The sequence below is a fragment of the Salvelinus fontinalis genome, chromosome 24 (assembly GCF_029448725.1).
Source record: "Salvelinus fontinalis isolate EN_2023a chromosome 24, ASM2944872v1, whole genome shotgun sequence".
Classification (NCBI taxonomy): domain Eukaryota; kingdom Metazoa; phylum Chordata; class Actinopteri; order Salmoniformes; family Salmonidae; genus Salvelinus; species Salvelinus fontinalis.
The window spans coordinates 9933936-9955165 of NC_074688.1; the positions used below are offsets into that span (position 1 = coordinate 9933936).

The 21230-nt window shown below is 47.6% G+C and overlaps 1 protein-coding gene across 8 annotated transcripts in view; it reads left to right on the plus strand.

The window, feature by feature from the left end:
* LOC129821892 (arf-GAP with Rho-GAP domain, ANK repeat and PH domain-containing protein 1-like) overlaps window positions 1–21230 on the plus strand; it is a 121116-nt gene that overhangs the window by 91875 nt on the left and 8011 nt on the right. For 7 of the 8 annotated variants that reach the window (XM_055879615.1, XM_055879616.1, XM_055879618.1 and 4 more), the window contains 5 exons: window positions 6946–7059; window positions 8278–8423; window positions 8552–8634; window positions 11591–11650; window positions 17241–17304. In XM_055879615.1, the coding sequence (XP_055735590.1) occupies window positions 6946–7059; window positions 8278–8423; window positions 8552–8634; window positions 11591–11650; window positions 17241–17304 (467 nt within the window). Of the gene's footprint in view, window positions 1–6945; window positions 7060–8277; window positions 8424–8551; window positions 8635–9720; window positions 9788–11590; window positions 11651–17240; window positions 17305–21230 lie in introns of those variants that run through there. The other variant, XM_055879619.1, reaches the window with a different exon arrangement.

Consider the following 21230-nt stretch of genomic DNA (forward strand, 5'->3'; position numbering starts at 1 on the left):
ATGGGATGGAGAGGTGGAGAAAGAGGTATGAGGTGGTAGTGGTGGAGAAAGAGGTATGGGATGGTAGTGGTGGAGAAAGAGGTATGGGATGGTAGTGGTGGGGAAAGAGGTATGGGATGGTAGTGGTGGAGAAAGAGGTATGGGATGGTAGTGGTGGAGAAAGAGGTATGGGATGGAGAGGTGGGGAAAGAGGTATGGATGGTAGTGGTGGGGAAAGAGGTATGAGATGGAGTGGTGGAGAAAGAGGTATGGGATGGTAGTGGTGGAGAAAGAGGTATGGGATGGTAGTGGTGGGGAAAGAGGTATGGGATGGTAGTGGTGGAGAAAGAGGTATGGGATGGTAGTGGTGGAGAAAGAGGTATGGGTTTGAGAGGTGGAGAAAGAGGTATGGGATGGAGAGGTGGAGAAAGAGGTATGGGATGGAGAGTTGGAGAAAGAGGTATGGGATGGTAGTGGTGGGGAAAGAGGTATGGGATGGTAGTGGTGGAGAAAGAGGTATGGGATGGTAGTGGTGGAGAAAGAGGTATGGGTTTGAGAGGTGGAGAAAGAGGTATGGGATGGAGAGGTGGAGAAAGAGGTATGGGTTTGAGAGGTGGAGAAAGAGGTATGGGATGGAGAGGTGGGGAAAGAGGTATGGGATGGAGAGGTGGAGAAAGAGGTATGGGTTTGAGAGGTGGAGAAAGAGGTATGGGATGGAGAGGTGGGGAAAGAGGTATGGGATGGAGAGGTGGGGAAAGAGGTATGGGATGGTAGTGGTGGAGAAAGAGGTATGGATGGTTGTGGTGGGGAAAGAGGTATGGGATGGTAGTGGTGGGGAAAGAGGTATGGATGGTAGTGGTGGGGAAAGAGGTATGGATGTTAGTGGTGGAGAAAGAGGTATGGGATGGTAGTGGTGGGGGGAAAGAGGTATGGGATGGTAGTGGTGGGGGGAAAGAGGTATGGGATGGTAGTGGTGGGGGGAAAGAGGTATGGGATGGTAGTGGTGGGGGGAAAGAGGTATGGGTTGGTAGTGGTGGGGGGAAAGAGGTATGGGATGGTAGTGGTGGGGGGAAAGAGGTATGGGTTGGTAGTGGTGGGGGGAAAGAGGTATGGGATGGTAGTGGTGGGGGGAAAGAGGTATGGGTTGGTAGTGGTGGGGGGAAAGAGGTATGGGATGGTAGTGGTGGAGAAAGAGGTATGGGATGGTAGTGGTGGGGGGAAAGAGGTATTGGTTGGTAGTGGTGGGGGGAAAGAGGTATGGGATGGAGAGGTGGGGAAAGAGGTATGGAATGGTAGTGGTGGGGAAAGAGGTATGGGATGGTAGTGGTGGGGAAAGAGGTATGGGATGGAGAGGTGGGGAAAGAGGTATGGGATGGTAGTGGTGGGGAAAGAGGTATGGGATGGTAGTGGTGGAGAAAGAGGTATGGGATGGTAGTGGTGGGGGGATAGAGGTATGGGATGGAGAGGTGGAGAAAGAGGTATGGGATGGAGAGGTGGAGAAAGAGGTATGGGATGGTAGTGGTGGGGAAAGAGGTATGGGATGGTAGTGGTGGAGAAAGAGGTATGGGATGGTAGTGGTGGGGGGAAAGAAGTATGGAATGGAGAGGTGGGGAAAGAGGTATGGGATGGAGAGGTGGGGGGAAAGAGGTATGGGATGGAGATGTGGGGAAAGAGGTATGGAATGGTAGTGGTGGGGGGAAAGAGGAATGGAATGGTAGTGGTGGGGGGAAAGAGGTATAGAATGGTAGTGGTGGGGGGAAAGAAGTATGGAATGGTAGTGGTGGGGGGAAAGAGGTATGGGATGGTAGTGCTGGGGGGAAAGAGGTATGAGATGGTAGTGGTGGGGGGAAAGAGGTATGGGATTGGTAGTGGTGGGGAAAGAGGTATGGATTGGTAGTGGTGGAGAAAGAGGTATGGGATGGTAGTGGTGGGGGGAAAGAGGGATGGAGAGGTGGAGAAAGAGGTATGGGATTGGTAGTGGTGGGGGGAAAGAGGCATGGGATGGTAGTGGTGGGGGGAAAGAGGTATGGGACGGAGAGGTGGAGAAAGAGGTATGGGATTGTAGTGGTGGGGGGAAAGAGGTATGGGATGGTAGTGGTGGGGGGAAAGAGGTATGAGATGGTAGTGGTGGACAAAGAGGTATGGGATGGTAGTGGTGCGGGGAAAGAGGTATGGGATGATAGTGGTGGTGGAGAAAGAGGTATAGGATGGTAGTGGTGGGGGGAAAGAGGTATGAGATGGTAGTGGTGGAGAAAGAGGTATGGGATGGAGAGGTGGGGAAAGAGGTATGGGATGGTAGTGGTGGAGAAAGAGGTGTGGGATGGTAGTGGTGGAGAAAGAGGTATGGGATGGAGAGGTGGGGAAAGAGGTATGGGATGGTAGTGGTGGGGGGAAAGAGGTATGGGATGGTAGTGGTGGAGAAAGAGGTATGGGATGGAGAGGTGGGGAAAGAGGTATGGGATGGTAGTGGTGGAGAAAGAGGTGTGGGATGGTAGTGGTGGAGAAAGAGGTATGGGATGGTAGTGGTGGGGGGAAAGAGGTATGGGATGGTGGTGGGGGGAAAGAGGTATGGGATGGTAGTGGTGGGGAAAGAGGTATGGGATTGTAGTGGTGGAGAAAGAGGTATGAGATGGAGATGTGGGGAAAGAGGTATGGGATGGAGAGGTGGGGAAAGAGGTATGGGATGGAGATGTGGGGAAAGAGGTATGGGATGGTAGTGGTGGAGTAAGAGGTATGGGATGGAGAGGTGGAGAAAGAGGTATGAGATGGAGATATGGGGTATGCGGTGGAGAAAGAGGTATGGGATGGAGAGGTGGAGAAAGAGGTATGGGATGGAGAGTTGGAGAAAGAGGTATGGGATGGAGAGGTGGGGAAAGAGGTATGGGATGGAGAGGTGGGGAAAGAGGTATCGGATGGAGAGGTGGAGAAAGAGGTATGAGATGGAGAGGCGGGGACAGAGGTATGGGATGGAGAGGTGGGGAAAGAGGTATGGGATGGTAGTGGTGGAAAAGAGGTATGGGATGGTAGTGGTGGGGGGAAAGAGGTATGGGATGGAGAGGTGGGGAAAGAGGTATGGGATGGTAGTGGTGGGGGGAAAGAGGTATGGGTTGGTAGTGGTGGGGGGAAAGAGGTATGGGATGGTAGTGGTGGGGGGAAAGAGGTATGGAATGGTAGTGGTGGGGGGAAAGAGGTATGGAATGGTAGTGGTGGGGGGAAAGAGGTATGGAATGGTAGTGGTGGGGGGAAAGAGGTATGGAATGGTAGTGGTGGGGGGAAAGAGGTATGAGATGGTAGTGGTGGGGGGAAAGAGGTATGGGATGGAGAGGTGGAGAAAGAGGTATGGGATGGTAGTGGTGGGGGGAAAGAGGTATGAAATGGTAGTGGTGGAGAAAGAGGTATGGGATGGAGAGGTGGAGAAAGAGGTATGGGATGGAGAGGTGGGGAAAGAGGTATGGGATGGTAGTGGTGGAGAAAGAGGTGTGGGATGGTAGTGGTGGAGAAAGAGGTATGGGATGGAGAGGTGGGGAAAGAGGTATGGGATGGTAGTGGTGGGGGGAAAGAGGTATGGGATGGTAGTGGTGGAGAAAGAGGTATGGGATGGAGAGGTGGGGAAAGAGGTATGGGATGGTAGTGGTGGAGAAAGAGGTGTGGGATGGTAGTGGTGGAGAAAGAGGTATGGGATGGTAGTGGTGGGGGGAAAGAGGTATGGGATGGTGGTGGGGGGAAAGAGGTATGGGATGGTAGTGGTGGGGAAAGAGGTATGGGATGGTAGTGGTGGAGAAAGAGGTATGAGATGGAGATGTGGGGAAAGAGGTATGGGATGGAGAGGTGGGGAAAGAGGTATGGGATGGAGATGTGGGGAAAGAGGTATGGGATGGTAGTGGTGGAGTAAGAGGTATGGGATGGAGAGGTGGAGAAAGAGGTATGAGATGGAGATATGGGGTATGAGGTGGAGAAAGAGGTATGGGATGGAGAGGTGGAGAAAGAGGTATGGGATGGAGAGTTGGAGAAAGAGGTATGGGATGGAGAGGTGGGGAAAGAGGTATGGGATGGAGAGGTGGGGAAAGAGGTATCGGATGGAGAGGTGGAGAAAGAGGTATGAGATGGAGAGGCGGGGACAGAGGTATGGGATGGAGAGGTGGGGAAAGAGGTATGGGATGGTAGTGGTGGAAAAGAGGTATGGGATGGTAGTGGTGGGGGGAAAGAGGTATGGGATGGAGAGGTGGGGAAAGAGGTATGGGATGGTAGTGGTGGGGGGAAAGAGGTATGGGTTGGTAGTGGTGGGGGGAAAGAGGTATGGGTTGGTAGTGGTGGGGGGAAAGAGGTATGGGATGGTAGTGGTGGGGGGAAAGAGGTATGGAATGGTAGTGGTGGGGGGAAAGAGGTATGGAATGGTAGTGGTGGGGGGAAAGAGGTATGGAATGGTAGTGGTGGGGGGAAAGAGGTATGGAATGGTAGTGGTGGGGGGAAAGAGGTATGAGATGGTAGTGGTGGGGGGAAAGAGGTATGGGATGGAGAGGTGGAGAAAGAGGTATGGGATGGTAGTGGTGGGGGGAAAGAGGTATGAAATGGTAGTGGTGGAGAAAGAGGTATGGGATGGAGAGGTGGAGAAAGAGGTATGGGATGGTAGTGGTGGAGAAAGAGGTATGGGATGGAGAGGTGGGGAAAGAGGTATGGATGGTAGTGGTGGAGAAAGAGGTATGGGATGGAGAGGTGGGGAAAGAAGTATGGGATGGTAGTGGTGGAGAAAGAGGTATGGGATGGTAGTGGTGGAGAAAGAGGTATGGGATGGTAGTGGTGGGGGGAAAGAGGTATGGAATGGTAGTGGTGGAGAAAGAGGTATGGGATGGAGAGGTGGGGAAAGAGGTATGGGATGGTGAGGTGGGGAAAGAGGTATGGGATGGTAGTGGTGGAGAAAGAGGTATGGGATGGTAGTGGTGGAGAAAGAGGTATGAGATGGAGATGTGGGGAAAGAGGTATGGGATGGAGAGGTGGAGAAAGAGGTATGGGATGGAGATGTGGAGAAAGAGGTATGGGATGGAGAGGTGGGGAAAGAGGTATGGGATTGAGAGGTGGGGAAAGAGGTATGGGATGGAGAGGTGGAGAAAGAGGTATGGGATGGAGATGTGGAGAAAGAGGTATGGGATGGAGATGTGGGGAAAGAGGTATGGGATGGAGAGGTGGAGAAAGAGGTATGGGATGGAGATGTGGAGAAAGAGGTATGGGATGGAGAGGTGGGGAAAGAGGTATGGGATTGAGAGGTGGGGAAAGAGGTATGAGATGGTAGTGGTGGAGAAAGAGGTATGGGATGGTAGTGGTGGGGAAAGAGGTATGGGATGGAGAGGTGGGGAAAGAGGTATGGGATGGTAGTGGTGGAGAAAGAGGTATGGGATGGTAGTGGTGGGGGGAAAGAGGTATGGGATGGTTGTGGTGGGGAAAGAGGGATGGGATGGTAGTGGTGGGGGGAAAGAGGTATGGGATGGTAGTGGTGGAGAAAGAGGTATGGGATGGTAGTGGTGGGGGGAAAGAGGTATGGGATGGAGAGGTGGGGAAAGAGGTATGGGATGGAGAGGTGGGGAAAGAGGTATGGGATGGAGAGGTGGGGAAAGAGGTATGGGATGGAGTGGTGGGGAAAGAGGTATGGGTTGGTAGTGGTGGAGAAAGAGGTATGGGATGGAGAGGTGGGGAAAGAGGTATGGGGTGGTTGTGGTGGAGAAAGAGGTATGGGATGGTAGTGGTGGGGAAAGAGGTATGGGATGGAGAGGTGGGGAAAGAGGTATGGGATGGTAGTGGTGGGGGGAAAGAGGTATGGGATGGTAGTGGTGGAGAAAGAGGTATGGGATGGAGAGGTGGAGAAAGAGGTATGGGATGGTAGTGGTGGGGGGAAAGAGGTATGGGATGGAGTGGTGGGGAAAGAGGTATGGGATGGAGAGGTGGAGAAAGAGGTATGGGATGGTAGTGGTGGGGAAAGAGGTATGGGATGGTAGTGGTGGAGAAAGAGGTATGGGATGGTAGTGGTGGGGAAAGAGGTATGGGTTGGTAGTGGTGGGGAGAAAGAGGTATGGGATGGTAGTGGTGGAGAAAGAGGTATGAGATGGTAGTGGTGGGGGGAAAGAGGTATGGGATGGAGAGTTGGGGAAAGAGGTATGGTATGGAGAGGTGGGGAAAGAGGTATGGGATGGTAGTGGTGGGGGGAAAGAGGTATGGGATGGTAGTGGTGGGGAAAGAGGTATGGGATGGTAGTGGTGGAGAAAGAGGTATGGGATGGAGAGGTGGGGAAAGAGGTATGGGATGGAGTGGTGGGGAAAGAGGTATGGTATGGAGAGGTGGGGAAAGAGGTATGGGATGGAGAGGTGGGGAAAGAGGTATGGGATGGAGTGGTGGGGAAAGAGGTATGAGATGGTAGTGGTGGGGGGAAAGAGGTATGGGATGGTAGTGGTGGAGAAAGAGGTATGGGATGGTAGTGGTGGGGAAAGAGGTATGAGATGGTAGTGGTGGGGGGAAAGAGGTATGGGATGGAGAGTTGGGGAAAGAGGTATGGTATGGAGAGTTGGGGAAAGAGTTATGGGATGGTAGTGGTGGGGAAAGAGGTATGGGATGGAGTGGTGGGGAAAGAGGTATGGTATGGAGAGGTGGGGAAAGAGGTATGGGATGGAGAGGTGGGGAAAGAGGTATGGGATGGAGTGGTGGAGAAAGAGGTATGAGATGGAGATGTGGGGAAAGAGGTATGGGATGGTAGTGGTGGAGAAAGAGGTATGAGATGGTAGTGGTGGAGAAAGAGGTATGGGATGGTAGTGGTGGGGAAAGAGGTATGAGATGGTAGTGGTGGAGAAAGAGGTATGGGATGGTAGTGGTGGAGAAAGAGGTATGAGATGGTAGTGGTGGGGGGGAAAGATGTATGGGATGGAGTGGTGGTGGAGAAAGGTGATGCTGCTGTTGAAGCTCTGTTCTCTCTCTCTCTCTCAGAGCGTCCGTTGCATCATCTGGAGCGTGTGTTACCCATCCTACACTCTCTGGGTACCGACTCCCACCTGCTGGTCAAGAAACACCTGGCCATGGAGGCCATACTCGTCTACCTGGGTACACACACACTAACACACACACACACACACACACACGTGGTTACCGGGTTAAAACGGAAACAACTCAAAGATGACCAGTTTAGACATTAGTTCTGAGTGGTGAAGGTTGGGGTTATGGCGTGCTAGAGCATTGACCTGCTGTGGTGCATTAGTTCTGAGTGGTGAAGGTTGGGGTTATGGCGTGCTAGAGCGTTGACCTGCTGTGGTGCATTAGTTCTGAGTGGTGAAGGTTGGGGTTATGGCGTGCTAGAGCATTGACCTGCTGTGGTGCATTAGTTCTGAGTGGTGAAGGTTGGGGTTATGGCGTGCTAGAGCATTGACCTGCTGTGGTGCATTAGTTCTGAGTGGTGAAGGTTGGGGTTATGGCGTGCTAGAGCGTTGACCTGCTGTGGTGCATTAGTTCTGAGTGGTGAAGGTTGGGGTTATGGCGTGCTAGAGCATTGACCTGCTGTGGTGCATTAGTTCTGAGTGGTGAAGGTTGGGGTTATGGCGTGCTAGAGCATTGACCTGCTGTGGTGCATTAGTTCTGAGTGGTGAAGGTTGGGGTTATGGCGTGCTAGAGCGTTGACCTGCTGTGGTGCATTAGTTCTGAGTGGTGAAGGTTGGGGTTATGGCGTGCTAGAGCATTGACCTGCTGTGGTGCATTAGTTCTGAGTGGTGAAGGTTGGGGTTATGGCGTGCTAGAGCATTGACCTGCTGTGGTGCATTAGTTCTGAGTGGTGAAGGTTGGGGTTATGGCGTGCTAGAGCGTTGACCTGCTGTGGTGCATTAGTTCTGAGTGGTGAAGGTTGGGGTTATGGCGTGCTAGAGCATTGACCTGCTGTGGTGCATTAGTTCTGAGTGGTGAAGGTTGGGGTTATGGCGTGCTAGAGCATTGACCTGCTGTGGTGCATTGTTCTGAGTGGTGAAGGTTGGGGTTATGGCGTGCTAGAGCATTGACCTGCTGTGGTGCATTGTTCTGAGTGGTGAAGGTTGGGGTTATGGCGTGCTAGAGCATTGACCTGCTGTGGTGCATTGTTCTCAGCAGCACCAGTTCACTCCCATTTCTGGGTGAATGTTGTATTTTATTTTATTGTGAGCTTATATCCACCTTCTCAGGACCTTCTCAAACGTCTGTTTCTAGTGATCAGGCTGCTCACACACAATTGAATTGACTTCTCAGCTCTACTATTACCCATAAACTGTTTCTGATTTGGTACGATCCGTCCCCCCATAGCCAGTAAAGTGGATGTGTCCAAGCACGGGATGGTGAAGTTCCGGGAAGAGAGGAGCATTCTGGGATTGGGACTGAACACCGGCAGCTTCCACGACCGCTACTTCATCCTAAACACTGTCTCCCTCAGGATGTACAAGGAAGTGCGGGTAAGACACCACACCCACACCCACACCCACACCCACACCCACACCCACACACACACACACACACACACACACACACACACACACACACGTGCTAAGACTGAGCTAATCTCTGTTTTGTTTCCCTGTAGAGTAATCGTCCAGAGAGGGAGTGGCAGGTGAAGAATCTTAGGGTCTATCTAGGCATCAAGAAGAAACTACGACCACCTACCTGGTCAGAACACCTCTCTGTCCTCTCCTCCTGCCTGGTCAGGACACCTCTCTGTCCTCTCCTCCTGCCTGGTCAGAACACCTCTCTGTCCTCTCCTCCTGCCTGGTCAGAACACCTCTCTGTCCTCTCCTCCTGCCTGGTCAGAACACCTCTCTGTTCTCTCCTCCTGCCTGGTCAGAACACCACTCTGTCCTCTCCTCCTGCCTGGTCAGAACACCTCTCTGTCTTCTCCTCCTGCCTGGTCAGAACACCTCTCTGTCCTCTCCTCCTGCCTGGTCAGAACACCTCTCTGTCCTCTCCTCCTGCCTGGTCAGAACACCTCTCTGTCCTCTCCTCCTGCCTGGTCAGAACACCTCTCTGTCCTCTCCTGCTGCCTGGTCAGAACACCTCTCTGTCCTCTCCTCCTGCCTGGTCAGAACACCTCTCTGTCCTCTCCTCCTGCCTGGTCAGAACACCTCTCTGTCCTCTCCTCCTGCCTGGTCAGAACACCTCTCTGTCCTCTCCTCCTGCCTGGTCAGAACACCTCTCTGTCCTCTCCTCCTGCCTGGTCAGAACACCTCTCTGTCCTCTCCTCCTGCCTGGTCAGAACACCTCTCTGTCCTCTCCTCCTGCCTGGTCAGGACACCTCTCTGTCCTCTCCTCCTGCCTGGTCAGAACACCTCTCTGTCTTCTCCTCCTGCCTGGTCAGGACACCTCTCTGTCCTCTCCTCCTGCCTGGTCAGAACACCTCTCTGTCCTCTCCTCCTGCCTGGTCAGAACACCTCTCTGTCTTCTCCTCCTGCCTGGTCAGAACACCTCTCTGTCCTCTCCTCCTGCCTGGTCAGAACACCTCTCTCTCTCTCTGTAGTCGGGGTCTGACTGATGTTTCCTCTCTCTCTCTCTCTCTCTCTCTGTAGTCGGGGTCTGACTGTGATGTTTCCTCTCTCTCTCTCTGTAGTCGGGGTCTGACTGTGATGTTTCCTCTCTCTCTGTAGTCGGGGTCTGACTGTGATGTTTCCTCTCTCTCTGTAGTCGGGGTCTGACTGTGATGTTCCCTCTCTCTCTGTAGTCGGGGTCTGACTGTGATGTTTCCTCTCTCTCTCTCTGTAGTTGGGGTCTGACTGTGATGTTTCCTCTCTCTCTCTCTGTAGTCGGGGTCTGACTGTGATGTTTCCTCTCTCTCTCTCTGTAGTCGGGGTCTGACTGTGATGTTTCCTCTCTCTCTCTCTGTAGTCGGGGTCTGACTGTGATGTTTCCTCTCTCTCTCTCTCTCTCTGTAGTCGGGGTCTGACTGTGATGTTTCCTCTCTCTCTCTCTGTAGTCGGGGTCTGACTGTGATGTTTCCTCTCTCTCTCTCTCTCTGTAGTTGGGGTCTGACTGTGATGTTTCCTCTCTCTCTCTCTCTCTGTAGTTGGGGTCTGACTGTGATGTTTCCTCTCTCTCTCTCTGTAGTCGGGGTCTGACTGTGATGTTTCCTCTCTCTCTGTAGTCGGGGTCTGACTGTGATGTTTCCTCTCTCTCTCTCTGTAGTTGGGGTCTGACTGTGATGTTTCCTCTCTCTCTCTCTCTCTCTCTGTAGTCGGGGTCTGACTGTGATGTTTCCTCTCTCTCTGTAGTCGGGGTCTGACTGTGATGTTTCCTCTCTCTCTCTCTGTAGTCGGGGTCTGACTGTGATGTTTCCTCTCTCTCTCTCTCTCTGTAGTCGGGGTCTGACTGTGATGTTTCCTCTCTCTCTCTCTGTAGTCGGGGTCTGACTGTGATGTTTCCTCTCTCTCTCTCTGTAGTCGGGGTCTGACTGTGATGTTTCCTCTCTCTCTGTAGTCGGGGTCTGACTGTGATGTTTCCTCTCTCTCTCTGTAGTCGGGGTCTGACTGTGATGTTTCCTCTCTCTCTCTCTCTCTCTCTGTAGTCGGGGTCTGACTGTGATGTTTCCCCTCTCTCTCTCTCTCTCTCTCTCTGTAGTCGGGGTCTGACTGTGATGTTTCCTCTCTCTCTCTCTCTCTGTAGTCGGGGTCTGACTGTAATGTTTCCTCTCTCTCTCTCTGTAGTCGGGGTCTGACTGTGATGTTTCCTCTCTCTCTCTCTGTAGTCGGGGTCTGACTGTGATGTTTCCTCTCTCTCTCTCTGTAGTCGGGGTCTGACTGTGATGTTTCCTCTCTCTCTCTGTAGTCGGGGTCTGACTGTGATGTTTCCTCTCTCTCTCTCTCTCTCTCTGTAGTTGGGGTCTGACTGTGATGTTTCCCCTCTCTCTCTCTCTCTCTCTCTCTGTAGTCGGGGTCTGACTGTGATGTTTCCTCTCTCTCTCTCTGTAGTCGGGGTCTGACTGTGATGTTTCCTCTCTCTCTGTAGTCGGGGTCTGACTGTGATGTTTCCTCTCTCTCTCTCTGTAGTCGGGGTCTGACTGTGATGTTTCCTCTCTCTCTCTCTCTGTAGTTGGGGTCTGACTGTGATGTTTCCTCTCTCTCTCTCTCTCTCTCTCTCTCTGTAGTTGGGGTCTGACTGTGATGTTTCCTCTCTCTCTGTAGTTGGGGTCTGACTGTGATGTTTCCTCTCTCTCTCTCTGTAGTCGGGGTCTGACTGTGATGTTTCCTCTCTCTCTCTCTGTAGTCGGGGTCTGACTGTGATGTTTCCTCTCTCTCTCTCTCTCTCTCTCTGTAGTTGGGGTCTGACTGTGATGTTTCCTCTCTCTCTCTCTGTAGTCTGGGTCTGACTGTGATGTTTCCTCTCTCTCTGTAGTCGGGGTCTGACTGTGATGTTTCCTCTCTCTCTGTAGTTGGGGTCTGACTGTGATGTTTCCTCTCTCTCTCTCTCTCTCTGTAGTCGGGGTCTGACTGTGATGTTTCCTCTCTCTCTCTCTGTAGTTGGGGTCTGACTGTGATGTTTCCTCTCTCTCTCTCTGTAGTCGGGGTCTGACTGTGATGTTTCCTCTCTCTCTGTAGTCGGGTTCTGACTGTGATGTTTCCTCTCTCTCTCTCTGTAGTTGGGGTCTGACTGTGATCTATAAAAGTGAAAAACAGGAGAAGCCAGAGAAGCAGCAATGGTGAGTCCCTGAATGTCTGTGTCCTCTGTCTGTGTCCTCTGTCTGTGTCCTCTGTCTGTGTCCTCTGTCTGTGTCCTCTGTCTGTGTCCTCTGTCTGTGTCCTCTGTCTGTGTCCTCTGTCTGTGTCCTCTGTCTGTGTCCTCTGTCTGTGTCCTCTGTCTGTGTCCTCTGTCTGTGTCCTCTGTCTGTGTCCTCTGTCTGTGTCCTCTGTCTGTGTCCTCTGTCTGTGTATGCTATGCAGTAAGTCCAGTATATCTGGAGGCCTACTGAGCTATATACACCAGGGAATAGAGGTCTGCAATTGGAGATATTTTACAGCCAAGAAGAACTCAAAAATCCACTTTTATTCTCTCTTTGACTAATCCTTTAAAAGCACATCTTACATCCTTACCATGTCCGTTGTCTATCTTCACCTTCCTACTCAGAAAAATGGACATCTTAGCTTGTCCCAAAATATAAAGTTATTTTCTGCTGCTTACTGTATTGAAACCCCCAAATAAAATCAGTGTTATTGAAAATCTCCCCTACAGCTGTAAAAAAAAATACTCCAGTATTTAAAAGAGATGCTTTATCCTTTCACAATCCATAAAACTGTGAAAAAAGATATCTTATATTACAAAAAGGACATCTATCTTCAACATCTGAATTAATAACAGATACAAAACCCTCCATTACATATCACCAGTCCCCTTTAGTAACGGTGGCTTGTACAGTGCTCTCCATGATGGCTTCACCTTGTCATCAAGGCCCGGTTTTGCCCTCCAAGGAGTGTCTTTTCTATTTTTCAATGTATCTTTATTTAAAACCTTGAAACACCCCCTATATAACTCCTTCCCATTCACCTCATCCAAACCCACCTCTTCCAAACCTCTCAAATCCAGTAATAACACCTTTCTGTCCAACTCTGGGATATTGGATATAATCCCTAGTCTGGGATATTGGATATAATCCCTAGTCTGGGATATTGGATATAATCCCTAGTTTGGGATATTGGATATAATCCCTAGTCTGGGATATTGGATATAATCCCTAGTCTGGGATATTGGATATAATCCCTAGTCTGGGATATTGGATATAATCCCTAGTCTGGGATATTGGATATAATCCCTAGTCTGGGAAAAGGGGCGTCTTCATCTGGTGTCTTCTATCTAATTCCACTTGTAGAGCTCAGCATATAACTCTAATGCCCTCTATCTAATTCCACTTGTAGAGCTCAGCATAGAACTCTACTGCCCTCTATCTAATTCCACTAGTAGAGCTCAGCATAGAACTCTACTGCCCTCTATCTAATTCCACTTGTAGAGCTCAGCATAGAACTCTACTGCCCTCTATCTAATTCCACTTGTAGAGCTCAGCATAGAACTCTACTGCCCTCTATCTAATTCCACTTGTAGAGCTCAGCATAGAACTCTACTGCCCTCTATCTAATTCCACTAGTAGAGCTCAGCATAGAACTCTACTGCCCTCTATCTAATTCCACTTGTAGAGCTCAGTATAGAACTCTACTGTCCTCTATCTAATTCCACTTGTAGAGCTCAGCATAGAACTCTACTGTCCTCTATCTAATTCCACTTGTAGAGCTCAGCATAGAACTCTACTGCCCTCTATCTAATTCCACTTGTAGAGCTCAGTATAGAACTCTACTGTCCTCTATCTAATTCCACTTGTAGAGCTCAGCATAGAACTCTACTGTCCTCTATCTAATTCCACTTGTAGAGCTCAGCATAGAACTCTACTGCCCTCTATCTAATTCCACTTGTAGAGCTCAGCATAGAACTCTACTGCCCTCTATCTAATTCCACTAGTAGAGCTCAGCATAGAACTCTACTGCCCTCTATCTAATTCCACTTGTAGAGCTCAGCATAGAACTCTACTGCCCTCTATCTAATTCCACTAGTAGAGCTCAGCATAGAACTCTACTGCCCTCTATCTAATTCCACTTGTAGAGCTCAGCATAGAACTCTACTGCCCTCTATCTAATTCCACTAGTAGAGCTCAGCATAGAACTCTACTGCCCTCTATCTAATTCCACTTGTAGAGCTCAGCATAGAACTCTACTGCCCTCTATCTAATTCCACTTGTAGAGCTCAGCATAGAACTCTACTGCCCTCTATCTAATTCCACTTGTAGAGCTCAGCATAGAACTCTACTGCCCTCTATCTAATTCCACTTGTAGAGCTCAGCATAGAACTCTACTGCCCTCTATCTAATTCCACTTGTAGAGCTCAGCATAGAACTCTACTGCCCTCTATCTAATTACACTTGTAGAGCTCAGCATAGAACTCTAATGCCCTCTAATTCCACTTGTAGAGCTCAGTATAGAACTCTACTGTCCTCTATCTAATTCCACTTGTAGAGCTCAGCATAGAACTCTACTGTCCTCTATCTAATTCCACTTGTAGAGCTCAGCATAGAACTCTACTGCCCTCTATCTAATTCCACTTGTAGAGCTCAGCATAGAACTCTACTGCCCTCTATCTAATTCCACTTGTAGAGCTCAGCATAGAACTCTACTGCCCTCTATCTAATTACACTTGTAGAGCTCAGCATAGAACTCTAATGCCCTCTAATTCCACTTGTAGAGCTCAGTATAGAACTCTACTGTCCTCTATCTAATTCCACTTGTAGAGCTCAGCATAGAACTCTACTGTCCTCTATCTAATTCCACTTGTAGAGCTCAGCATAGAACTCTACTGCCCTCTATCTAATTCCACTTGTAGAGCTCAGTATAGAACTCTACTGTCCTCTATCTAATTCCACTTGTAGAGCTCAGCATAGAACTCTACTGTCCTCTATCTAATTCCACTTGTAGAGCTCAGCATAGAACTCTACTGCCCTCTATCTAATTCCACTTGTAGAGCTCAGCATAGAACTCTACTGCCCTCTATCTAATTCCACTAGGGCTAGTGAGTTCCTGTCCAACAGCTGATTTGAGGCAATGACTAATTCTTCTTTGTCCATTCTTTTTCTCTAAACCAAATAAAAATTTGGATGAGGCATCCATTTCAGAGATTCCCTGAAATGTACTTCTCACCAACACTCCCTGTGCTCTGATACCCAGCAGGTCTGCCAACGCGGGTTTTTTTTCTCTTGAATATGGCTTTGATCTCCTGTGGTCTCAACTAACGTCAGGAGTTCCACTATTTCAGACTCCAGGGCGTTCATTGATCTGCTGATATATCTGGTGACATTCATGGTGTATTGATGACAGAATTGAATCTGGATGTTCCCTATATCCCACCACTGTGGATGAGATACAACACTGTCCTTTCAGACCTCCATCTCTCCCAGAAAAAAACTAAAACATTTCCTGAAGTGAGCATCACTCAATAAAGTTATATTAAAATGCCAGTATGCACTTTTAGGTTTTACAACATTAATGTACACCACCTTTGTTACTAAACAATGATCAGAAAATCCCACTTGATTTACAGACCTGAGATTGATGCTCAAAACAATAAAACCTGTCTAACGTGGTCAGAGAGATGGTGTTCTCTCTCACATTAGACCATGTGTTCTGTCCTGTGCCTCCATGTTGGCTCCAAACATCACACAGTGTTACAATAAAATCAGCAAAGGTCATTTGCATCCAAAAATAACCTTTATTGTAGATACAAGATAACTCTCGCTCCAACACTTCATCCCAAACGAATGGCGGCACGTTAGAAAGCAGAACTTTCCTCGCCGGATTCATTAGCAGGAATAGCGATGCCTGTGTCTCCCGCAACACAACACCACTCTCAACTATCGGATTCACCTTTTCAATGGAATCTGAGAAAATGACTACATCGCTGTTCAATCTGAGAAAATGACTACATCGCTATTCAACCTGAGAAAATGACTACATCGCTATTCAACCTTGAGGCTGGTTTCATGCTAGCATACCCAATGATAGCGGCCACTGCTAAACTACATTCTTCCACCGAACAACTTGTCTCAGCAGGAATCTTCACCCCATGCCGCTGACTAAGTTTTTCAAACTGTAAACCTCCACGAGTAGCCATGACAACCAGCCCATCCCCCTGGTTACGCCCTGGAGAGAACCAACCTCAACGATCCCACCACCCCTATACATACTTAGTGATAGTGAGACACTATAACCTTTAAAACACCTCAACTAATCAATATAAATATACACTACTGTTCAAAAGTTTGGGTCACTTAGAAATGTCCTTGTTTTTGAAAGAAAAGCACATTGTTAATGTTGTAAATGACTATTGTAGCCGGAAACGTTTTTTTTAATGGAATATCTACATAGGTGTACAGAGGCCCATTATCAGCAACCATCACTCCTGTGTTCCAATGGCACGTTGTGTTAATCCAAGTTTATCATTTTAAAAGGATAATTGATCATTAGAAAACCCTTTTGTGAAGAGGTGAAGAGGCGACTCCGGGATGCTGAATTCCAGTCGCTCCTGCTTCCGACTCGCTCCCAGCATGCACTAGAGAGAGAGAGGGAAAGAGAGAAAGATGGGGAGGGAGACAGAGAGAATATACTATGTCCTTCATTCCAAAATGATCCTAATTATTAGTGTGACAGAACAGTGAACCAGAAAGTGTTTAGGGCATAACACGCTTTAACAAACCACGGGCCTGATGAGCTCCCTGCTGTGAGGAAGAGCAGCCACGTCATGTACAGAGCTGTGTGTGTCCTAACTCCATGGCTGTGTCAATGTTGTGGAGTTGTTGAGGGGGTGACTCAGTGTGGGTCTGGTGACATCAACGCTGAGGTGTGAAACACACTCCACTCTAATCACTGACTCTCGTTTAAATTAGGACTCACTCTGTGTTGACGCCCAGGGGACTTTCACCAGGCACTGTGTGTGGCTGTTGTGAGAGATAGGGGAGGTTGGGGGATGGGAATGTGCACAAGGTCTACTTACCTAAGTCTCTGTCTCACTCTCTCCCTCTTCTCTAATTAATAAATAAATAAACATAAATATGGGTTGTATTTACTATGGTGTTTGTTCTTCACTGGTTGACCTTTTCTTGTGGCAACAGGTCACAAGTCTTTCTGCTGTGATGGAACACTGTGTTATTTCACCCAGTAGATATGGGAGTTAATCAACATTGGGTTTGTTTTGGAATTCTTTGTGGATCTGTGTAATCTGAGGGAAATATGTGTCTCTAATATGGTCATACATTGGGCAGGAGGTTAGGAAGTGCAGCTCAGTTTCCACCTCATTTTGTGGGCAGTGAGCACATAGCCTGTCTTCTCTTGACAGCCAGGTCTGCCTACGGTGGCCTTTCTCAATAGCAAGGCTATGCTCACTGAGTCTGTACATAGTCAAAGCTTTCATTACGTTTGGGTCAGTCACAGTAGTCAGGTATTCTGCCACTGTACTTTCTGTTTCGGGCCAAATAGCCTTCTAGATTGCTACTTTTTTTTGTTAATTACTTGATACATTGGAAAGAATTATCTGTTTGTTTTCTCATGATGTGGTTGGGTCTAATTGTGTTGCTGTCCTGGGGCTCTGTGGGGTCTATTTGTGAACGGAGCCCCAGGACCAGCTTGCTTAGAGGACTCTTCTCCAGGTTCATCTCTCTACTCTCTCTCTCTCCTCTCTCTCTCTTTCCATCCTCCCTGTAGGTATCTGTGTTGTGACACTCAGACAGAGATGAGGGAGTGGTACTCCACCTTCCTCACTATCCAGGTGAGAGGACACATACTACTGTCTGTCACACTGGTTACTATGATTCACTGTCTGTCACACTGGTTACTATGATTCACTGTCTGTCACACTGGTTACTATGATTCACTGTTCTGTCTGTCACACTGGTTACTATGATTCACTGGTTACTATGATTCACTGTTCTGTCTGTCACACTGGTTATTATGATTCACTGTCTGTCAGACTGGTTACTATGATTCACTGTTCTGTCTGTCACACTGGTTACTATGATTCACTGTTCTGTCACACTGGTTACTATGATTCACTGTTCTGTCTGTCACACTGGTTATTATGATTCACTGTCTGTCACACTGGTTACTATGATTCACTGTCTGTCACACTGGTTACTATGATTCACTGTTCTGTCACACTGGTTACTATGATTCACTGTTCTGTCTGTCACACTGGTTATTATGATTCACTGTCTGTCACACTGGTTACTATGATTCACTGTCTGTCACACTGGTTACTATGATTCACTGTTCTGTCTGTCACACTGGTTACTATGATTTACTGTTCTGTCTGTCACACTGGTTACTATGATTCACTGTTCTGTCTGTCACACTGGTTACTATGATTCACTGTTCTGTCACACTGGTTACTATGATTCACTGTTCTGTCTGTCACACTGGTTACTATGATTCACTGGTTACTATGATTCACTGTTCTGTCTGTCACACTGGTTACTATGATTCACTGTTCTGTCTGTCACACTGGTTACTATGATTCACTGGTTACTATGATTCACTGTTCTGTCTGTCACACTGGTTACTATGATTCACTGTTCTGTCTGTCACACTGGTTACTATGATTCACTGTTCTGTCTGTCACACTGGTTACTATGATTCACTGTTCTGTCACACTGGTTACTATGATTCACTGTTCTGTCTGTCACACTGGTTATTATGATTCACTGTCTGTCACACTGGTTATTATGATTCACTGTCTGTCACACTGGTTACTATGATTCACTGTCTGTCACACTGGTTACTATGATTCACTGTTCTGTCACACTGGTTACTATGATTCACTGTTCTGTCTGTCACACTGGTTATTATGATTCACTGTCTGTCACACTGGTTACTATGATTCACTGTCTGTCACACTGGTTACTATGATTCACTGTTCTGTCTGTCACACTGGTTACTATGATTTACTGTTCTGTCTGTCACACTGGTTACTATGATTCACTGTTCTGTCTGTCACACTGGTTACTATGATTCACTGTTCTGTCACACTGGTTACTATGATTCACTGTTCTGTCTGTCACACTGGTTTCTATGATTCACTGGTTACTATGATTCACTGTTCTGTCTGTCACACTGGTTACTATGATTCACTGTTCTGTCTGTCACACTGGTTACTATGATTCACTGGTTACTATGATTCACTGTTCTGTCTGTCACACTGGTTACTATGATTCACTGTTCTGTCTGTCACACTGGTTACTATGATTCACTGTTCTGTCTGTCACACTGGTTACTATGATTTACTGTTCTGTCTGTCACACTGGTTATTATGATTCACTGTTCTGTCTGTCACACTGGTTACTATGATTCACTGTTCTGTCTGTCACACTGGTTATTATGATTCACTGTCTGTCACACTGGTTACTATGATTCACTGTCTGTCACACTGGTTACTATGATTCACTGTTCTGTCACACTGGTTACTATGATTCACTGTTCTGTCTGTCACACTGGTTATTATAATTCACTGTCTGTCACACTGGTTACTATGATTCACTGTCTGTCACACTGGTTACTATGATTCACTGTTCTGTCTGTCACACTGGTTACTATGATTTACTGTTCTGTCTGTCACACTGGTTACTATGATTCACTGTTCTGTCTGTCACACTGGTTACTATGATTCACTGTTCTGTCACACTGGTTACTATGATTCACTGTTCTGTCTGTCACACTGGTTACTATGATTCACTGTTCTGTCTGTCACACTGGTTACTATGATTCACTGTTCTGTCTGTCACACTGGTTATTATGATTCACTGTCTGTCACACTGGTTACTATGATTCACTGTTCTGTCTGTCACACTGGTTACTATGATTTACTGTTCTGTCTGTCACACTGGTTATTATGATTCACTGTTCTGTCTGTCACACTGGTTACTATGATTCACTGTCTGTCACACTGGTTATTATGATTCACTGTCTGTCACACTGGTTATTATGATTCACTGTCTGTCACACTGGTTACTATGATTTACTGTTCTGTCTGTCACACTGGTTACTATGATTCACTGTCTGTCACACTGGTTACTATGATTCACTGTTCTGTCTGTCACACTGGTTATTATGATTCACTGTCTGTCACACTGGTTACTATGATTCACTGTTCTGTCTGTCACACTGGTTACTATGATTTACTGTCTGTCACACTGGTTACTATGATTCACTGTTCTGTCTGTCACACTGGTTACTATGATTCACTGTCTGTCACACTGGTTACTATGATTCACTGTTCTGTCTGTCACACTGGTTATTATGATTCACTGTCTGTCACACTGGTTACTATGATTCACTGTTCTGTCTGTCACACTGGTTACTATGATTCACTGTTCTGTCTGTCACACTGGTTATTATGATTCACTGTTCTGTCTGTCACACTGGTTACTATGATTCACTGTTCTGTCTGTCACACTGGTTACTATGATTCACTGTTCTGTCTGTCACACTGGTTACTATGATTTACTGTTCTGTCTGTCACACTGGTTACTATGATTCACTGTTCTGTCTGTCACACTGGTTATTATGATTCACTGTCTGTCACACTGGTTACTATGATTCACTGTTCTGTCTGTCACACTGGTTACTATGATTCACTGTTCTGTCTGTCACACTGGTTACTATGATTCACTGTTCTGTCTGTCACACTGGTTATTATGATTCACTGTCTGTCACACTGGTTACTATGATTCACTGTTCTGTCTGTCACACTGGTTACTATGATTCACTGTTCTGTCTGTCACACTGGTTATTATGATTCACTGTCTGTCACACTGGTTACTATGATTCACTGTCTGTCACACTGGTTACTATGATTCACTGTCTGTCACACTGGTTATTATGATTCACTGTCTGTCACACTGGTTACTATGATTCACTGTTCTGTCTGTCACACTGGTTATTATGATTCACTGTTCTGTCTGTCACACTGGTTATTATGATTCACTGTCTGTCACACTGGTTACTATGACTCACTGTTCTGTCTGTCACACTGGTTACTATGATTTACTGTCTGTCACACTGGTTATTATCACTCACTGTTCTGTCTGTCACACTGGTTATTATGATTCACTGTTCTGTCTGTCACACTGGTTACTATGATTCACTGTTCTGTCTGTCACACTGGTTACTATGATTCACTGTCTGTCACACTGGTTACTATGATTCACTGTTCTGTCTGTCACACTGGTTATTATGATTCACTGTTCTGTCTGTCACACTGGTTACTATGATTCACTGTTCTGTCTGTCACACTGGTTATTATGATTCACTGTTCTGTCTGTCACACTGGTTACTATGATTTACTGTCTGTCACACTGGTTACTATGATTCACTGTCTGTCACACTGGTTACTATGATTCACTGTTCTGTCTGTCACACTGGTTATTATGATTCACTGTTCTGTCTGTCACACAGGTTAGTATGATTCACTGTTCTGTCTGTCACACTGGTTACTATGATTCACTGTCTGTCACACTGGTTACTATGATTCACTGTCTGTCACACTGGTTACTATGGTTCACTGTTCTGTCTGTCACACTGGTTACTATGATTTACTGTCTGTCACACTGGTTATTATGATTCACTGTTCTGTCTGTCACACTGGTTACTATGATTCACTGTTCTGTCTGTCACACTGGTTACTATGATTCACTGTTCTGT